This window comes from Corythoichthys intestinalis, chromosome 13 (genome assembly GCF_030265065.1).
Source record: "Corythoichthys intestinalis isolate RoL2023-P3 chromosome 13, ASM3026506v1, whole genome shotgun sequence".
NCBI classification, from domain to species: domain Eukaryota; kingdom Metazoa; phylum Chordata; class Actinopteri; order Syngnathiformes; family Syngnathidae; genus Corythoichthys; species Corythoichthys intestinalis.
In genome coordinates, this window is record NC_080407.1 from 17894769 (window position 1) to 17909708 (window position 14940).

The 14940-nt window shown below is 43.8% G+C and overlaps 1 protein-coding gene across 2 annotated transcripts in view; it reads right to left on the reverse strand.

Annotated features, from left to right (window-relative positions):
• Nucleotides 1-14940, reverse strand: part of kdm5a (lysine demethylase 5A) — a 31071-nt gene that overhangs the window by 2997 nt on the left and 13134 nt on the right. For both annotated transcript variants that reach the window (XM_057853903.1, XM_057853900.1), the window contains exons 19-28: nt 12516-12692; nt 12263-12441; nt 12055-12193; nt 11807-11986; nt 8441-9001; nt 8219-8377; nt 8019-8147; nt 5740-5887; nt 5455-5675; nt 2433-2906 (exon numbers count right to left, since the gene is read on the reverse strand). In XM_057853903.1, coding sequence (XP_057709886.1) covers nt 2433-2906; nt 5455-5675; nt 5740-5887; nt 8019-8147; nt 8219-8377; nt 8441-9001; nt 11807-11986; nt 12055-12193; nt 12263-12441; nt 12516-12692 — 2367 coding nt within the window. The remainder of the gene's footprint in view (nt 1-2432; nt 2907-5454; nt 5676-5739; nt 5888-8018; nt 8148-8218; nt 8378-8440; nt 9002-11806; nt 11987-12054; nt 12194-12262; nt 12442-12515; nt 12693-14940) is intronic.

Consider the following 14940-nt stretch of genomic DNA (forward strand, 5'->3'; position numbering starts at 1 on the left):
CATGACCAAGTCATATCAGGCCATCTCAGGGACATGTGCTGGTCATATCAGGTCATTTGGGGAACATGTCCTGGTCATATCAGGCCATTTGGGGAACATGTCCTGGTCATATCAGGTCATTTGGGGAACATGTCCAGGTCATATCAGGTCATTTGGGGAACATGTCCAGGTCATATCAGGTCATTTGGGGAACATGTCCTGGTCATATCAGGTCATTTGGGGGGACATGTCCTGGTCATATCAGGTCATTTGGGGACATTTGGGGGCCATGTCCTGGTCATATCAGGTCATTTGGGGGACATGTCGTGGTCCTATCAGGCCATTTGGGGGACATGTCCTGGTTTTATCAGGTCATTTGGGGACATTTGGGGGACATGTCCTGGTCATATCAGGTCATTTGGGGACATTTGGGGGGACATGTCCTGGTCAAATTGGGTCATTTGGGGGGCATGCCCTGGTCATATCAGGTCATTTTGGGACAATTGAGAAACATGTCCTTGTCATATCAGGTCATTTGGAGACATTTGAGGGACATGTCCTGGTCATATCAGGTCTATCATATACTATGGCCTCAAATGTAAGCAAAAGACCGCTAGGTTAAATGCTATAAAATGCTACCATTAGAATCACAACTCAGTGTCAACAAAATCCTATTCACGGCAATGAGGTTCTAAGTACAAAAAAAGAACAATTGGCTAACTTACATAGCAAAGGTCCGCTTGCTTAAATTATTATTATTATTATTTTTTAACAATACTCTTAACAAATGGCGCAAACACATATTCCCACAAAAAACGGCTAAATATACCTATAAACCACGTTACAAATACAATAAAAAAACATACATTAAAGGTTCGAAACCCCTAGTGAGACCCCTTATTAGAATCACAGCTCGGCGTCAACAAAATCCCATTCACGTCAATGAGGATCTAAGTACAACAAAAGAACAATTGGCTAACTTACATAGCAAAAGTCCGATAGCTTAAATGCTATTAAATGCGAATGGTTTTTTTCTCTCTCGTTTTTAAAAAAAATGCTCTTAACAAATGGCTCAAACACATTGAGTGGTATGAAAAATTATCTGAACCTTTTGGAATTTCTCACATTTCTGCATAAAATCAACATTAAATGTGATGGAATCTTTGTCAAAATCACACAGATGTTAAAACAGTGTCTGCTTTAACTAAAACCACTCAAACCCATTTATACGTTTTCATATTTCAATGAGGATAGCCTGCTAACAACGACAAAAGGGGAAAAATAAGTAAATGAACCCTCTGCCAAATGTGACTTAAAGAGCAATTGAAACCAATTTCACCAAACAATTTAAGTCAGGTGTATGCCCAATCACTCATGAGTTGCTGCCCTAACCACTATAAAACACACACATGGTAAGAATTGTCTTGATGAGAAGCATTGTCTGATGTGCCTCATAGCTTGGTGAAAAGAGCTGTCTGAAGCCACATGGCAAAAAATTTTTGCCACATGGGAAAAAAATACCGCATGGCAAAAAACAATTTGCCATATGGCAAAAAAAAAAAAAAAGCCAAATGCCAAAAACAATTGCCACATGGCAAAAAAACAGCACATTGCAAAACCCATTTTGCCAAATGGCAAAAAAAAAAATTCCACATGGCAAAATCCATTTTGCCACATGACAAATAACCACTTTCGGTTCTCGCTGTCTCTCTATTTTTCCCCCTTCTGTCATTGTTTGCATACTATCCTCATTAAAACATAAAAGTTATAAATGTTTGGGTGGTTTGAGTTAAAAAATACTTTTCATCTGTGTGATTTTGACAAAAATCACATATGATGGTGATTTTATGTAGAAATTTGTGAAATTCCAAAGGTTCAGATACTTTTTCATCCCACTGTATTCCCACAAAATCCTATTGACGGCAAGCCTACCAAATTCCACCACTCTGATTGGCTGCCGCTAACTAGCCACTTGTTAACTGAATAACCAGCCACGTGTAGCATCTCCGGAAAGCTCCGCGTCGACTCGGCCAGTTAATACGTGATGTGTAACTCTCCTTAAGGTGTTCCAGTGTTGTTATCAACTGTTGATATTCCATAGACGTCCATGATGCTCATTTAAAGAGTGTTTGCGATTAACTCCTAGCTAGCGCTACAAACAAGCTAAACTAGCTAGCTAGCTATTGAATAATGTTAGCAATGGGTAAATATAAAGTACAGAGCATACAAATTGAGTCGTATCGTATCACTACTCAAACTCTTGTTTGTAATATGTCAAACTGACAATTATGTGTAATCGTTGTGTAATACATTGCTAACCTCACATACACTTATGACTTCTGTTAACATGTAAACCATGGTTGTATCTATCAATCATCTATAATGTGGTACTTATGTATCATTCTTTGTGTGCAATGTGACTTCCCGACAACAAACATCATGTACAGACTCACCTTGTCTTTACACGGTCTTTGGCAGTTTTTAGCCGCGCATACGGCGTTCTCGTCATTGGAGTCTTCGGCTCCGGACCATTCGTACTTGGAGGGAATGTCCAGAATTTTTTTCTCCTTTCGCTTCTCCAACCCCTCCCTGATAGCCTCGGCCTTGGCGGCTGCTTTCTCCTTCCTCTTCCGCTCTTTCTCCTCCTTGGCTAACCTTTTAGCTAGCTGCTTCATCTCTCGGTTCTTGTCCAGGCCGAGTTTCAGTTTCTTTTTCTTGGGTTTGCCCCCGAGTCCCAGTTCTAGGCCGGTCCTTTTCAGTTCCTTGGACTTGGACGACCGCACGCCGCCTAGCGTCCCGGCTCCACCGGCGGAGGACATGAGCATGTGGTGGTGGTGGTGCTCGGCTCGCTCCAACTTCCGTTTCCTTTTCCTCTCGGAATCTTTGATCTTGATTTTCAGAGACTTTCCGATTGGACCGTCATCAGGCTGTGGAAGATTTCGTACCGAATTAATTCATGATGTCACACAACTAAGGCTGCAGCTATCGATTATTTTAGTAGTCGATTAATCGATAAACTAGTTAGTTCAAATCATCGAGTAATCGGATAAGGAACATTAAAAAAATTGAAATACCTGCGCTGAGCCTCAAACAGTATAAAAATACTGTAAAGAAACAAGAAACTGCCATTTCTGGGAAATTACTATGGGGCTTTGCTGTGTGGAAATACAAATCTTAGCCCCGCACAGGTTGGTTTGGGGACATTTCGGGGAGGATATCAGGTCACTTCCTGTTGATTCGGGGACATTTGGGGGACATGTTCTGGTCATATCAAATCATTTGGGAACATGCCCTGGTCATCTCGGGTCATTTGGGGACATTTCGGGGACATGTCCTGTCCATATCAGGTCATTTGGGGGTCATGTCAGGTCATTTGGGGGACATGTCCTGGTCACATCAGGTCATTTGAGGGACATGTCCTGGTCATATCAGGTCATTTGGGGACATTTCAGGGACATGTCCTGGTCATATCAGGTCATTTGGGGGACATGTCCTGGTCACATCAGGTCATTTGAGGGACATGTCCTGGTCATATCAGGTCATTTGGGGACATTTCAGGGACATGTCCTGGTCATATCAGGTCATTTGGGGACATTTCAAGGACATGTCCTGGTCATATCAGGTCCTTTGGGGCACATGTCCTGGTCATATCAGGTCATTTGAGGGACATGTCCTGGTCATATCAGGTTATTTGGGGATATTTGAGGGACATGTCCTAGTCATATCAGGTAATTTGGGGATATTTGAGGGACATGTCATGTTCATATTATGGGGAGATGTCCTGACCATATTAGGTCATTTGGGGAGATTTGGAGGACATGTCCTGGTCATATCAGATCATTTGGGGGACATGTCCTGGCCATATCAGGTCATTTGGGGACATTTGAGGGACATGTCCTGGTCATATCAGGTCATTTGGGGACATGTCCTGGTCATATCAGGTCATTTGGGGGACATGTCCTGGTCATATCAGGTCATTTGGTGACATTACGGGGACATATCCTGTCCATATGATCAGGTCATTTGGGGGGACATGTCAGGTAATGCCAGGTCATTTGGGGGACATGTCCTGGTCATATCAGGTCATTTGGGGACATTTGAGGGACATGTCCTTGTCATATCAGGTCATTTGGGGGACATGTCCTGGTCATATCAGGTCATTTGGTGACATAACGGGGACATGTCCTGTCCATATCAGGTCATTTGGGGGACATGTCAGGTCATGCCAGATCATTTAGGCGACATGTCCTGGTCATATCAGGTCATTTGGGGACATTTTGGGGGACATGTCCTAGTCATATCAGGTCATTTGGGGACATTTCCTGGTCATATCAGGTCATTTGGTGACATTACGGGGACATGTCCTGTCCATATCAGGTCATTTGGGGTAAATGTCAGGTCATGCCAGGTCATTTGGTCATATCAGGTCATTTGGGGACATTTGGGGGAGATGTCCTGGTCATATCAGGTCATTTGGGGACATTTGGGGGAGATGTCCTGGTCATATCAGGTCATTTGGAGGACATGTCCTGGTCATATCAGGTCATTTGGTGACATTTCGGGGACATGTCCTGTCCATATCAGGTCATTTGGGGGACATGTCAGGTTATGTCAGGTCATTTGGGGACATGTCGTAGTCATATCAGGTCATTTGGGGACATTTCAGGGACATGTCCTGGTCATATCAGGTCATTTGGGGGACATGTCTTGGTCATATCAGGTCATTTGGGGAAATTTGAGGGATATGTACTGGTCATATCAGGCCATTCGTGGGATATGTCCTGGTCATATCAGGTCATTTGGGCAACATGTACTGGTCATATCAGGTCATTTGGCGACATGTATTGGAAATGAATGGGAAATTTGGACGTTCATGGCAGTCAATCGCATCCCATTAAAAAATGAATGGACAGTTTTTAGGGAATTTCTTTCCAAATTCTGTATACTGTTATCGCCCTTACCGTCCCGGCAATTTTGATGCTCAAATTATTTGATTTGATCAAAAATTGGAGGACTACATACATAAAAAAAAAAAAAAAAAAAAAAAAAAAAGCGGGAAATTTTTGGGGGTTGTTCTGAAACCAAAACTTGGCTTATGGTGGTCTTAACAGGGAGTAGCTCGATTCAGCCATGTGAAATTCACTGTTGCCACGAGAGGGCAGTGTAGCCACCCAAAAAAAAACTAAAAGCAAACACTTTCAAAACAAACCATTACAACGCCACTTAACCCCTTACTAGCCTAAATGCTATTATATGTTAAAATAAAATTACACAATGCCCTTAACAAATGCCTCAAACACATTCACACAAAAAACAGCTAAATATACCTATAAGCCACATTACGAATGCAATAAAAAAAAAACTTTAGCTCAAACAAAAACTTAGCACATGTTGGTCTTAACAGGCAGCAGCTGGATTCAGCCATGTGAACTGAGTTGTGCAGCCCTACCCACAACTAGGTCTAGCTGTGCTTACCTCCATAACCTGCAGGAACCTCTCCTCCAAAGGAGGATGCGTGGCCTGCAGGATCCTCCAGATATGCTGAGTCTCATCCAGAGACACCTCCAGCAGGTCACCTAGCATCATCAGGTCTTCCAGCTGAGCCTTAGCTTGCGGCGACAGCTCCAAAACTGGTGGTTCCAGACTGCGAGGAACCAGTGGTGTCTTCCTGGGCTGCTTTCGTGGCGTTCCCACATCTGGAATATCAACATTTTTGTGGTATTTTCTGAGATGTTCTAGTAGAAAACAGCAAAGCCTTACTTTGTACAACGGACTTGGAAGCTGAGGAGTACGCGTGTTCAGCGCAGAACGAAGGCGTGGCAGTCGGCCACATGTGACTAACAACTTCCTCGGACTTTACAGGTATCTCGTCGTCACAGAAGAGGTAAGGCTTCACTTCCCCTGGATCCTGGAACCATAACATTTTGAATTATAAGATTATGATTCAAGTCACTAGCACTGCTTGCACACCCTTATGTGACCTACCGCCCCTTTTCCTATCCTATTTGGTTTCATACCCCCTAGGTAAAAGCAGTCTACTTATATCAGTCAGCAAATAAATTACCGTAACTTTCGCATGATAAGGCGCACCTGACTAAGCCGCCACCCACCAAATTCGACACGAAAACAGCATTTGTTCATATATATGTTGCACAGGACTACAACCCGCAGCTGTCCTCACTGCATTATGGGATATTTACACAAAAAAATATTAACGGGTAACATATTATTTGACAGCGGCATCATACGAATGCCAAATGAACCACCATGAAGCTTTGAACTAATTGGCTGCAAAGTTTCATTGCTTCAAGAAGCTTCATTTGGCCATAACTGCTCCCTTGGAGGAGACAATGAACCTTGGCTGCCCCCCGCTGTCAACCCTGTTGTCGTCTAACATGCCTCCTAGCATGCATTGCAGCGCTCCAGTTGTAAATAACAAATAAAATTCATGTTCTTTGCTAATTATTTCTTCAGTTACTGTTCCAGTTGTTTCATTAATTGCGAGTTATGGTATTTAGCAACACTTTATTTAACAGTGGCATCATAAGACTGTTATAAGACAATCACGATTATGACATGACACTATCATGGGCATTACGGAACGCTTATGACAGACGTCATTAACTGTCTTCGGCAAATTATGTTACTAACTCCATTTTTGTCCAGCTCAGGTCTTTTACATCCTTTCAAAAGTGAGATAATTTGCCGAATGACACTAAAGGACATCTGTCATAACCATTTATTAATGCCCATGACAGTGTCATGTCATCATTATGATTGTCTGATGACAGTCTTATGGCGCCACTGTCAAATATAGTGTTACCAAACACCATAACTACCAATTAATGAAACAACAAGAACAGCAACTGAAGAAATAATTAGCACAGAGCATGAATTTTGATTGTTCTGTACATTTGTAGCGCTGCAATGCATGCTAAGAGGCATGTTGGATGACAACAGCGTTGACAGCAGGTCGCAGCAGAGGTTAACTGTCTCCCCTGAGGGAGCAGTGATGGCCAAATGAAGCTTCTTGAAGCAATGAAGCTTATGACAGTCGTATGATGCCACTGTCAAGTGTTCACGGCTAATATCTTTGGTGTAAATATCCCATAATACAGTAAGGACGGCTGCGGCTTATAGTCCAGTGTGGTTCATCTATGAACAAATGCCGTTTTCGTGTCACATATGGTGGGTGGCGGCTTATAGTCAGGTGTGCCTTATGGTGCAAAAATTACGGTATAAAGCAAAAGTCTGCTAGCATACTGTATATGCTATAAAATGCTAATGTTTAAAATGCTAACTGACTAAATAATTAGCACAGAACATGAATTTTGATTGTTATTTACATTTTAGCGATGCAATGCATGCTAGGAGGCATGTTAGAAGACAACAGTGTCGACAGCAGGTGGCAGCAAAGGTTGATTGTCTCCCCTGAGTGAGCAGTGATGACCAAATGAAGCTTTGCAGCCTATTGGTTCAAAATGTCATGGTGGTTCATTTAGTCCTATGACTGTCTTATGATGCCGCTGTCAAAGCGTTACCAAATACCATAACTAGCAATTAATGAAACAACTAGAATAGTAACTGAAGACATATTTAGCACAGAACATGAATTTTGATTGTTATGTACATTTGTGGCGTTTCAATGTATGCTAAGAGCCATGTTGTACGACAACAGCGTTGACAGCAGGTGGCAGCAGAGGTTGACTGTCTCCCCTGAGGGAGCACTGATGACCAAATGAAGCTTCTTGAAGCCATGAAGCTTTGCAGCCTATTGCTTCAAAGCTTCATGGTGGTTCATTTGGTCTTATGACAGTCTTGTGTTGATGCTGTCAAATAAATTTTTACCGGTTAATGTCCGATAATACAGTCAAAACAACTTCGGCTTATACTCCAGTACGGCTTATGAACAAATGTCGTTTTCGTGCAAATTTTCTGAGTGGCGGCTTATCGTCAGGTGCACCTTATAGTTCGAAAATTAGTTAGCATATGCTAAATTCAATCATGTTTTTCTATGACATATTCTTTTCCACGTTCACCTTCATGTCGTAACCGTACGTCTCCCTGATGTCCTCATCAGAGTCTGTCTCCTCATCGTCATAGTCCACGGACTGCCGAGGTGACGTGGCTCTGCTGAAACCTGATTGCTGGAAGGTCTGGATGTGACCCTTGAAGTCACATTTTAGAGGTTTAACCAAAAGTTTGGGAACTTTTGGAGAGTAGGTTATTTCAGCTTTACCTGCAAGTCAGGGTTGGCTGCAGCCTTCTGCAACTCGGCGTTTATGATCTTCTCAGTCTTCTCTCGGGCAGCTTGCTCCACCATGCGCTGGCTCAACACGGAGAGCTTCGCGAGGGCGGATGACAGTTCCTCCGTGGCAAGAGCTCGACGGGCCCGATCCTGGAAGTAATTACGATTACTATTACTACTCAGTGGTTGATGTGGAGACTTGATTTGCACTACCTGCCAGCTCATTGCCCTCTCAGTTAAACACTGGAGGGCTTCTCCTTCTGGTAGCCGCACTGGAAGCTTCTGTAGCGACACCAGCAGAGACAAGATAGTCTCTAACCTCGGCCGCCTAGACCGTTGACACAGCGGGCATAGAAATTTGGAGTCCTTGCTATTGCTCTGCCAACCAGTGCCAAGTTTTTTCTGCGTTCCCGTTTTGGGCAGGGGTACGCACACCCCGTGGAACCAATCCTTGCACAGCTCGCACTGCAACATGAAGCCGCTGGCAGTCTTCCGACAGAGGCAGAATTTAACTTCCTCGATGCGGTCGGCCATGGCCATCTTGGCTAGGTTGGCTGCGCGTAAGGAGTGGATGGCCTCCACCTCTTTTTGCTCTTTGGCTTTAAAAGCGGCAACGACGGCGGAGGGTTCTCGCGCCTCCTCCAGGTTTTCGTCCAGGTCGCTCAAGGCGTCGGGGTCGAAGCCTCCTCGCTCCTTCTCCATGAGCTCACGCACTCGCTTGCGCTTGCTCTTGCTGTTACCGTACACGCCGATGTCCACGCGAGGACTGAGTACCTGGAAAGACAATTTGAATTGATGTATTTTATAAGCCTGGTGGGCTGCGTGTTCAGATGTTCGTGTTCATATTTCAGGGTACCCCCAGGATTGATAAATCTAAATTCAAGACTTTTAAGACCTTTTTTAATGCCATTTCAACTGAAAATTAATACTTTTCTCGCACTCATTGTTTAGATCATATTGAATCATATTAAATAAATAAAGTACTGAAGATCAAATTTAACCTCAATTACTAAGTGTGTTTGACAAATGAATGCACATATATTGAAGGTACAATTAAAACACATTTAAAGTAACATTATCAAGTCTGTCAGAATTTTTTTAAACACACGCACACAATAATTATGGACAAAAAGAGGAGGAGGACAGGACTCAGGCCAGCCATCTTCTGTAACAGGCTAGCCACTAGTGAACCTGCCAAGACCCTAGTGAACATGGCTAACTCTTGAGTTAAAACGGCGAAAGTCACATTCATTCGGAAGGCAAATCGAAATGTTTCAGCAGGTCCGCTGCCTTCGCGTGACCCATAAACTGCAATCTAAAATATCCGGATGTAACTTGAGCACCTATCACATACTCCAAAACAACAGGAATATCACAGGACTTATCCGTGCAGCAGTTGTGTGTGAAAACAATTTCCCTTGTCAGTTGACATGAGAATTCCTGGGTCGCAGCAGATGGCTGATGACTTAAATATCATGGCGGCGGCCGATGTAACTCCCTCCCTCTTCGCAGTAAGAGGAAAAGCGATAAACAAACATCGCAATTATGAACATAGCAAGCTGGAAACATAAATTAAACTGAAAACATGACCAAAATTAAAATGTCAATTATTACGTCGGGCCGGGCCAGGGTTCTTTCTAGCTAACTTTTTGAAATAACTATATATTAACGATGTATGAATGATAAACTAAGGAATACTTGTTATAAAATAAATAATTTGGATAAAAAAAGAAGGCGCTGTATGGTCATTGCAGAGCCAGAGCGTGCCTATACGCACTTTTTAATCTTCCCCTCTGCGAGTCCCCAAAACCGCATCTGTTTATTTATATGTAACAAACTTTTCTAGCGTTATTTCGTTGTGTAAATAAATTTATAATGATCATAAAAATATGTAGTCTATTTAAACATTAAGAAAATGTGCGGGGTTTTTTTCTGCCAACTGAGAATTCGTTATAAAAGACAGGCTTTTATGCAGACATCGTCACAAATGTTATCACACAAAACGCGGGTCGGGCTTTAAGACCCGCGGACCAGTTCGGGTCGGGCTGGATTTTTTTAGGCCCACTTTTACCTCTATCTTAAATGTGGCGGGGCTCTTGCTCCCAAAAATGGCAACCGAAGCAAAATGATGGTTTTTAAGTGTTTTTATTAACGACGTTCCCAACAAATAAACAGCAGTGTTCTGTGACAAAGTGATTATTTACAAGAGATACATTCACCATATTTACAAAAACATTTATAGTATAACAAATAAAATAAAAAGGTCTATTACCTGCTCTGCACCACTGCGTGACTCCAAATGACTCAGGTAGGAAAGGTAGGTCGCTCTTTATATTTCTCCTGGCCCCACCCCTCCAGCCAATTAACTCCAAAAGTTCAGTTATCTGCTTAATAACTTCAGGTTATGCAATATTAGCTTCACTATAAATTAAAGAAAAATACAATAAACAAAATACTGGTACTACTATACCGAAATAACATTTGGAAAGAAAAATAAATTTACGCGAGCCAAAAACTCAAGCCGCACGGTGACGTCACTCGCTGACGGCCCGCTCGCGACGTCATAAAACCAGGAAGTGAATGCGCGCTCTGTTTTGACAGTTCAGCACGGGAATGGAGGATGACTACATGTGGAAATGTTTATAAAGAGTGAGTATGGTATAACGATGTTGTGGCGGCAGTCTAGTGTGCACCCCAGACCCCCGCGATGCCTAAAAAGTTAACAGGTACGGTGTGAGTGTACGTGCGCACGTTTGTGTGTCAAAATGAATCATATTGCGGACGCCGAGTCTCCCCCGGGATCTGACGGGGCGACTCCGTCACATTAAAGTTTTGATGAGCTTAAATTGGCTGCAGTTACGAAGTCGGGAATGCTCCCTGCGGAAAAAAACCACGATTTGAGCAACATTATGTTTAACAAACTTTTCCAGAGTTATTTCATCGTGTAAATGCATTTATAATGATCATAAAAATATGTAGACTATTTAAACATTAAGAAAATGTGCGTTTTTTTTCCTGCCAACTAAAAATTTGTTACAAAACAGTTACGACATCAGGAGCGCTCCCTCTGGAACAAAACGCAATATGACCAACATTGTGACACACGATGCCGACCAAAAATGACGTAATATCTTAAACAGATCACCAATGGACTCATTTGAAGTATATGAATGGTGGTCTGTTTTGGTGTTCAGAATCCACAATACTTCTGCCTGCAGGGTTCTCGTTCCACCGACAAACGGACGCATTCCCGATGCAGAGGTGGATGGATTCTCCGTTTTGCCGGTTGTGGTGGCTTGGCCCGCACGAGTTGCATTTCGATTCGTAGTGCAGTGCATTGTAAAAATTCTATGCGTCATCTTCGTTATGGATTTTAAAAAAACAAACAAACTTTGTCACAGATATAATTTAGGTTGCACTGAGATTTTCTTGAAATTTTAGACCACAGTGAAATAATTCCGGACTTACAACAGCTAATTTAATACTTTTAATACCTTTAACAATGGAAAACTAAATTCAATGCTTTTTTAATACTTTTAATAACCCGCGGGTACCATGTATTTGGATGAAACATCTCACCTGTAGTAGCGTGTAAGTGGAGTTTTTCTTCAGGAATGTGCGACCGGTCCTCTCCCTCCAGGCTCTTGCCGAAGCCACCTGAGACTCCACCTGGGCCAGTGGATCGAGACGTACCGGGATGGAACGACCTCGAGCCAGAAGGGTCTCCAGTTGCTCCAGGTAAGCGAAGCTAGTACCAGTCTGTGGGCGGATACAAAAGCTTTTGAGTGCCAAATAAAAAAACATTGACCAAAAGAATGAATCTGTACCTGAATAGCATCCACTTTTGCAGTCCAGTCTTTCGCTTTTTGCAAAGCTTCTCGTAGAGCCAAAATATTAGGTAGGTATGCCGGAATATTCCTGGCCTCCAAGACGATACTTTCCAAGGTCACCATGCTGTGTCGGGGCCTTCGTTCAAAGACAAATGGACAGGAGTGAATAAGGACTTCTATTTTTAAGCAAGTCACGTAACAATACCTAGCCTGCAAGCAAGCGCGGGCCTTGTCTTCCCATTTCTCCGAGACCGTAAGGATCTCCTGCAGTTCAGCCATGGCCTTCTCAACAGCATGGTGGGGCGCCAGACCAACCCCGGAATCGATTAGCCTCTTCATCAGTTCCAGGGTGACGCGGTGAGGCTCCGTCAGGGTGATGCGCACCTTTAAAAACACAGCCTATCACTTGAAGACTTCGCACTTACAACATTGGGAATTGTTTTTATTTAAAGGCCAACCTCATCGAGCCAGCGCGCCTGCTGGAGCTCTTGTTTAAGACGAGGTAGCTCAGGTAACTCCACATCCAGGCCGCTACCAAGGTCCAAAAGGGCCTGCAACTTGGACGAATCGGGCAGTTCGTCAGCAAGCGCCATCTGGGCCCGTTCGTGGAAGTCTTCTACATTCTCCAGTAACTCCTACAAACGAATCAAATCATCTCAGCACATCGTTTTTAGCTAGAATCCCAAAACTAACTAGGCTTGCAAGCAGGACTGAACAGGTTTGGTGCAACTCGGACGGCACGCAGGTCAGGGTGGTGGCAGATCGTCCCCCTCTCATCATCTCACGAAAACCTAACATGCTCGAAACTCGCCTCTTTTTTTTGGGATTAGAAATACATTCACACACATTGGAGAAAAAACACTATTGAAAAGGGTCCTACAAAAAAAGGAGGCACTACTGAACTGTGTGTTATCCAAAACCAAAATGAATCTTCTAATTCGGCCAATTAGATCAAGTGTGCCAAATTCCTTGGCTCTATAAGCTAAGTCCCTGAAGAAAATGGGCATGTAGAAGTAAAATGAGTGACATTCTGTTGCCACCAGTTTGTGCTGTATGGTTGATGCAAATGACCCCTACATGACCCTTCAGGGTACAACTCTCACCTAGCACGAGAAGTTATGACTGTTCAAAATTTGTGGCGAGACAAAATGGCAATGGTCTTTTTCACTTTCCTGTTTGGACCCCATAGCTTCAACAACACCTCAATATTTTTCATCAGGCACCTGAACACATGTCTTAAGGTTCCCCTGATGCAGGTTTGATGTCATTTTTTTTTTCCCTTGGAGGAGGAGTGGCCGGCGCCCCCAGCTGCCGCCCCCCAGCAGGCTGGCTTCATGCCACACCGCTCCACATCAGATCATATCCCCGCCGTCCGTCTGCTCAATGAGAAAGTCTATGAATTCCAGAAAAAACAGGATCATTACATTGAATTCCTAGACCTCAAGGCCACATTTGATACAGTTCACCACTCATCACTGTGGAGTATCCTACAAGACCTTGGCGCACCCCCGAAAATCACCACCCTCTTCAGGCTGCTTTACATCAACGCACAGAGTTGTCGTGTCAACGGTCGTGACTCTGACTGGTTTCCCATCTCCACTAGCTGCTCCAGACCTGTTTAATTGTGTATTCGACCACCTGATGTGCATGGTCTGTGAGCCAGTACCCGGAGTGTCCCTTGGCAACTACCAACTGACCGACCTGGAGTACACTGATGACACCATCTTGCTCAGCACCTCCTACAACCAGCTGAGGGGCGCTATGAGTATATACAGCGAAGAGGCAGAAAAGCTTGGTCTCCACATGAGCTGGACCAAGACCAAATTCATGCATGTCGGTGAGGGACCTGATCCACCCCCCATCCTGCTTGGTGATGACACCGTAGAGTCTGTGAAAAGCTTTGTTTATCTGGGGTCCACAGTGACCAGTAACGGGGGTCTTAAATCAGAGGTTCTCCGCCAGAGAGCCCTGGCAGCCACTGCCCTGCAGTCTCTCTGGAAACCACTCTGACAGCACCAAGCTGAAGGAGATAGTATCTTTTCTCGTAGTCACTAACAGTTTTCATTTTTCTAACACACTTTACATAATCAATCAGAGGATCCTATCTTTCCTCGTATCTACCGATCTGCTGTTTGTATTACTCTAACACACCCAACATTAAATAAAAAGCACTTATACAATAGTTTAAGTAAAAACAAGCAGAATATAGGGCATAAGAGATACATGACGCCTTCTTATCACGCAAGCCCAACGTGTGCGTCATGCATCTGACTGAGCAAGATTGATGCTGACCTCTAAAAGCCCACGTCTGCACTACCAACTCTCACAATCAGTTCTCCTGGACAGTCCAGAACAAATGGCGGGATATCCTGTGCCAACGCAATGAAACCCGGAGAACGCCCAATATCCAACAGATAACACGACTGACTAGACTCCAAAAGCCCCTTTGACGCTGAGGTGGCAAAATCCACAACCCTCGTTGCCCTGACAACAGCAACTCCCGTATCCTCCTGTCCAATCTACAAACAGACAATAATCCTAAAAAATGCCCAAACACACCCTTCTTCCTCCCCACGACCCACGAGACCCTTCAAAAGACTGAATGTTTAACCAAACATTGTCATTTTTTTCTCAGGAACGTTTTGTTGACTTGTGATATTGTGACCTTGGATCCTCGCCTGGAGCATATATTGTCAACTTGCGTTTCGATGCCTTTTTCCAGCTTTCAAAATGGAGTCAGGACAAGGGGCTAAGACGAAGTTGAGCGACAAGAAGTTGGCCTTTTGGCCGGGGTCTTGCCGGACCGTCAGTACTGCAGGGGCTTTGCTCACCTGGTCAGCATTTGCAATGGGACGGGAAACCAGCCCCAACGCAAGAGCCGTG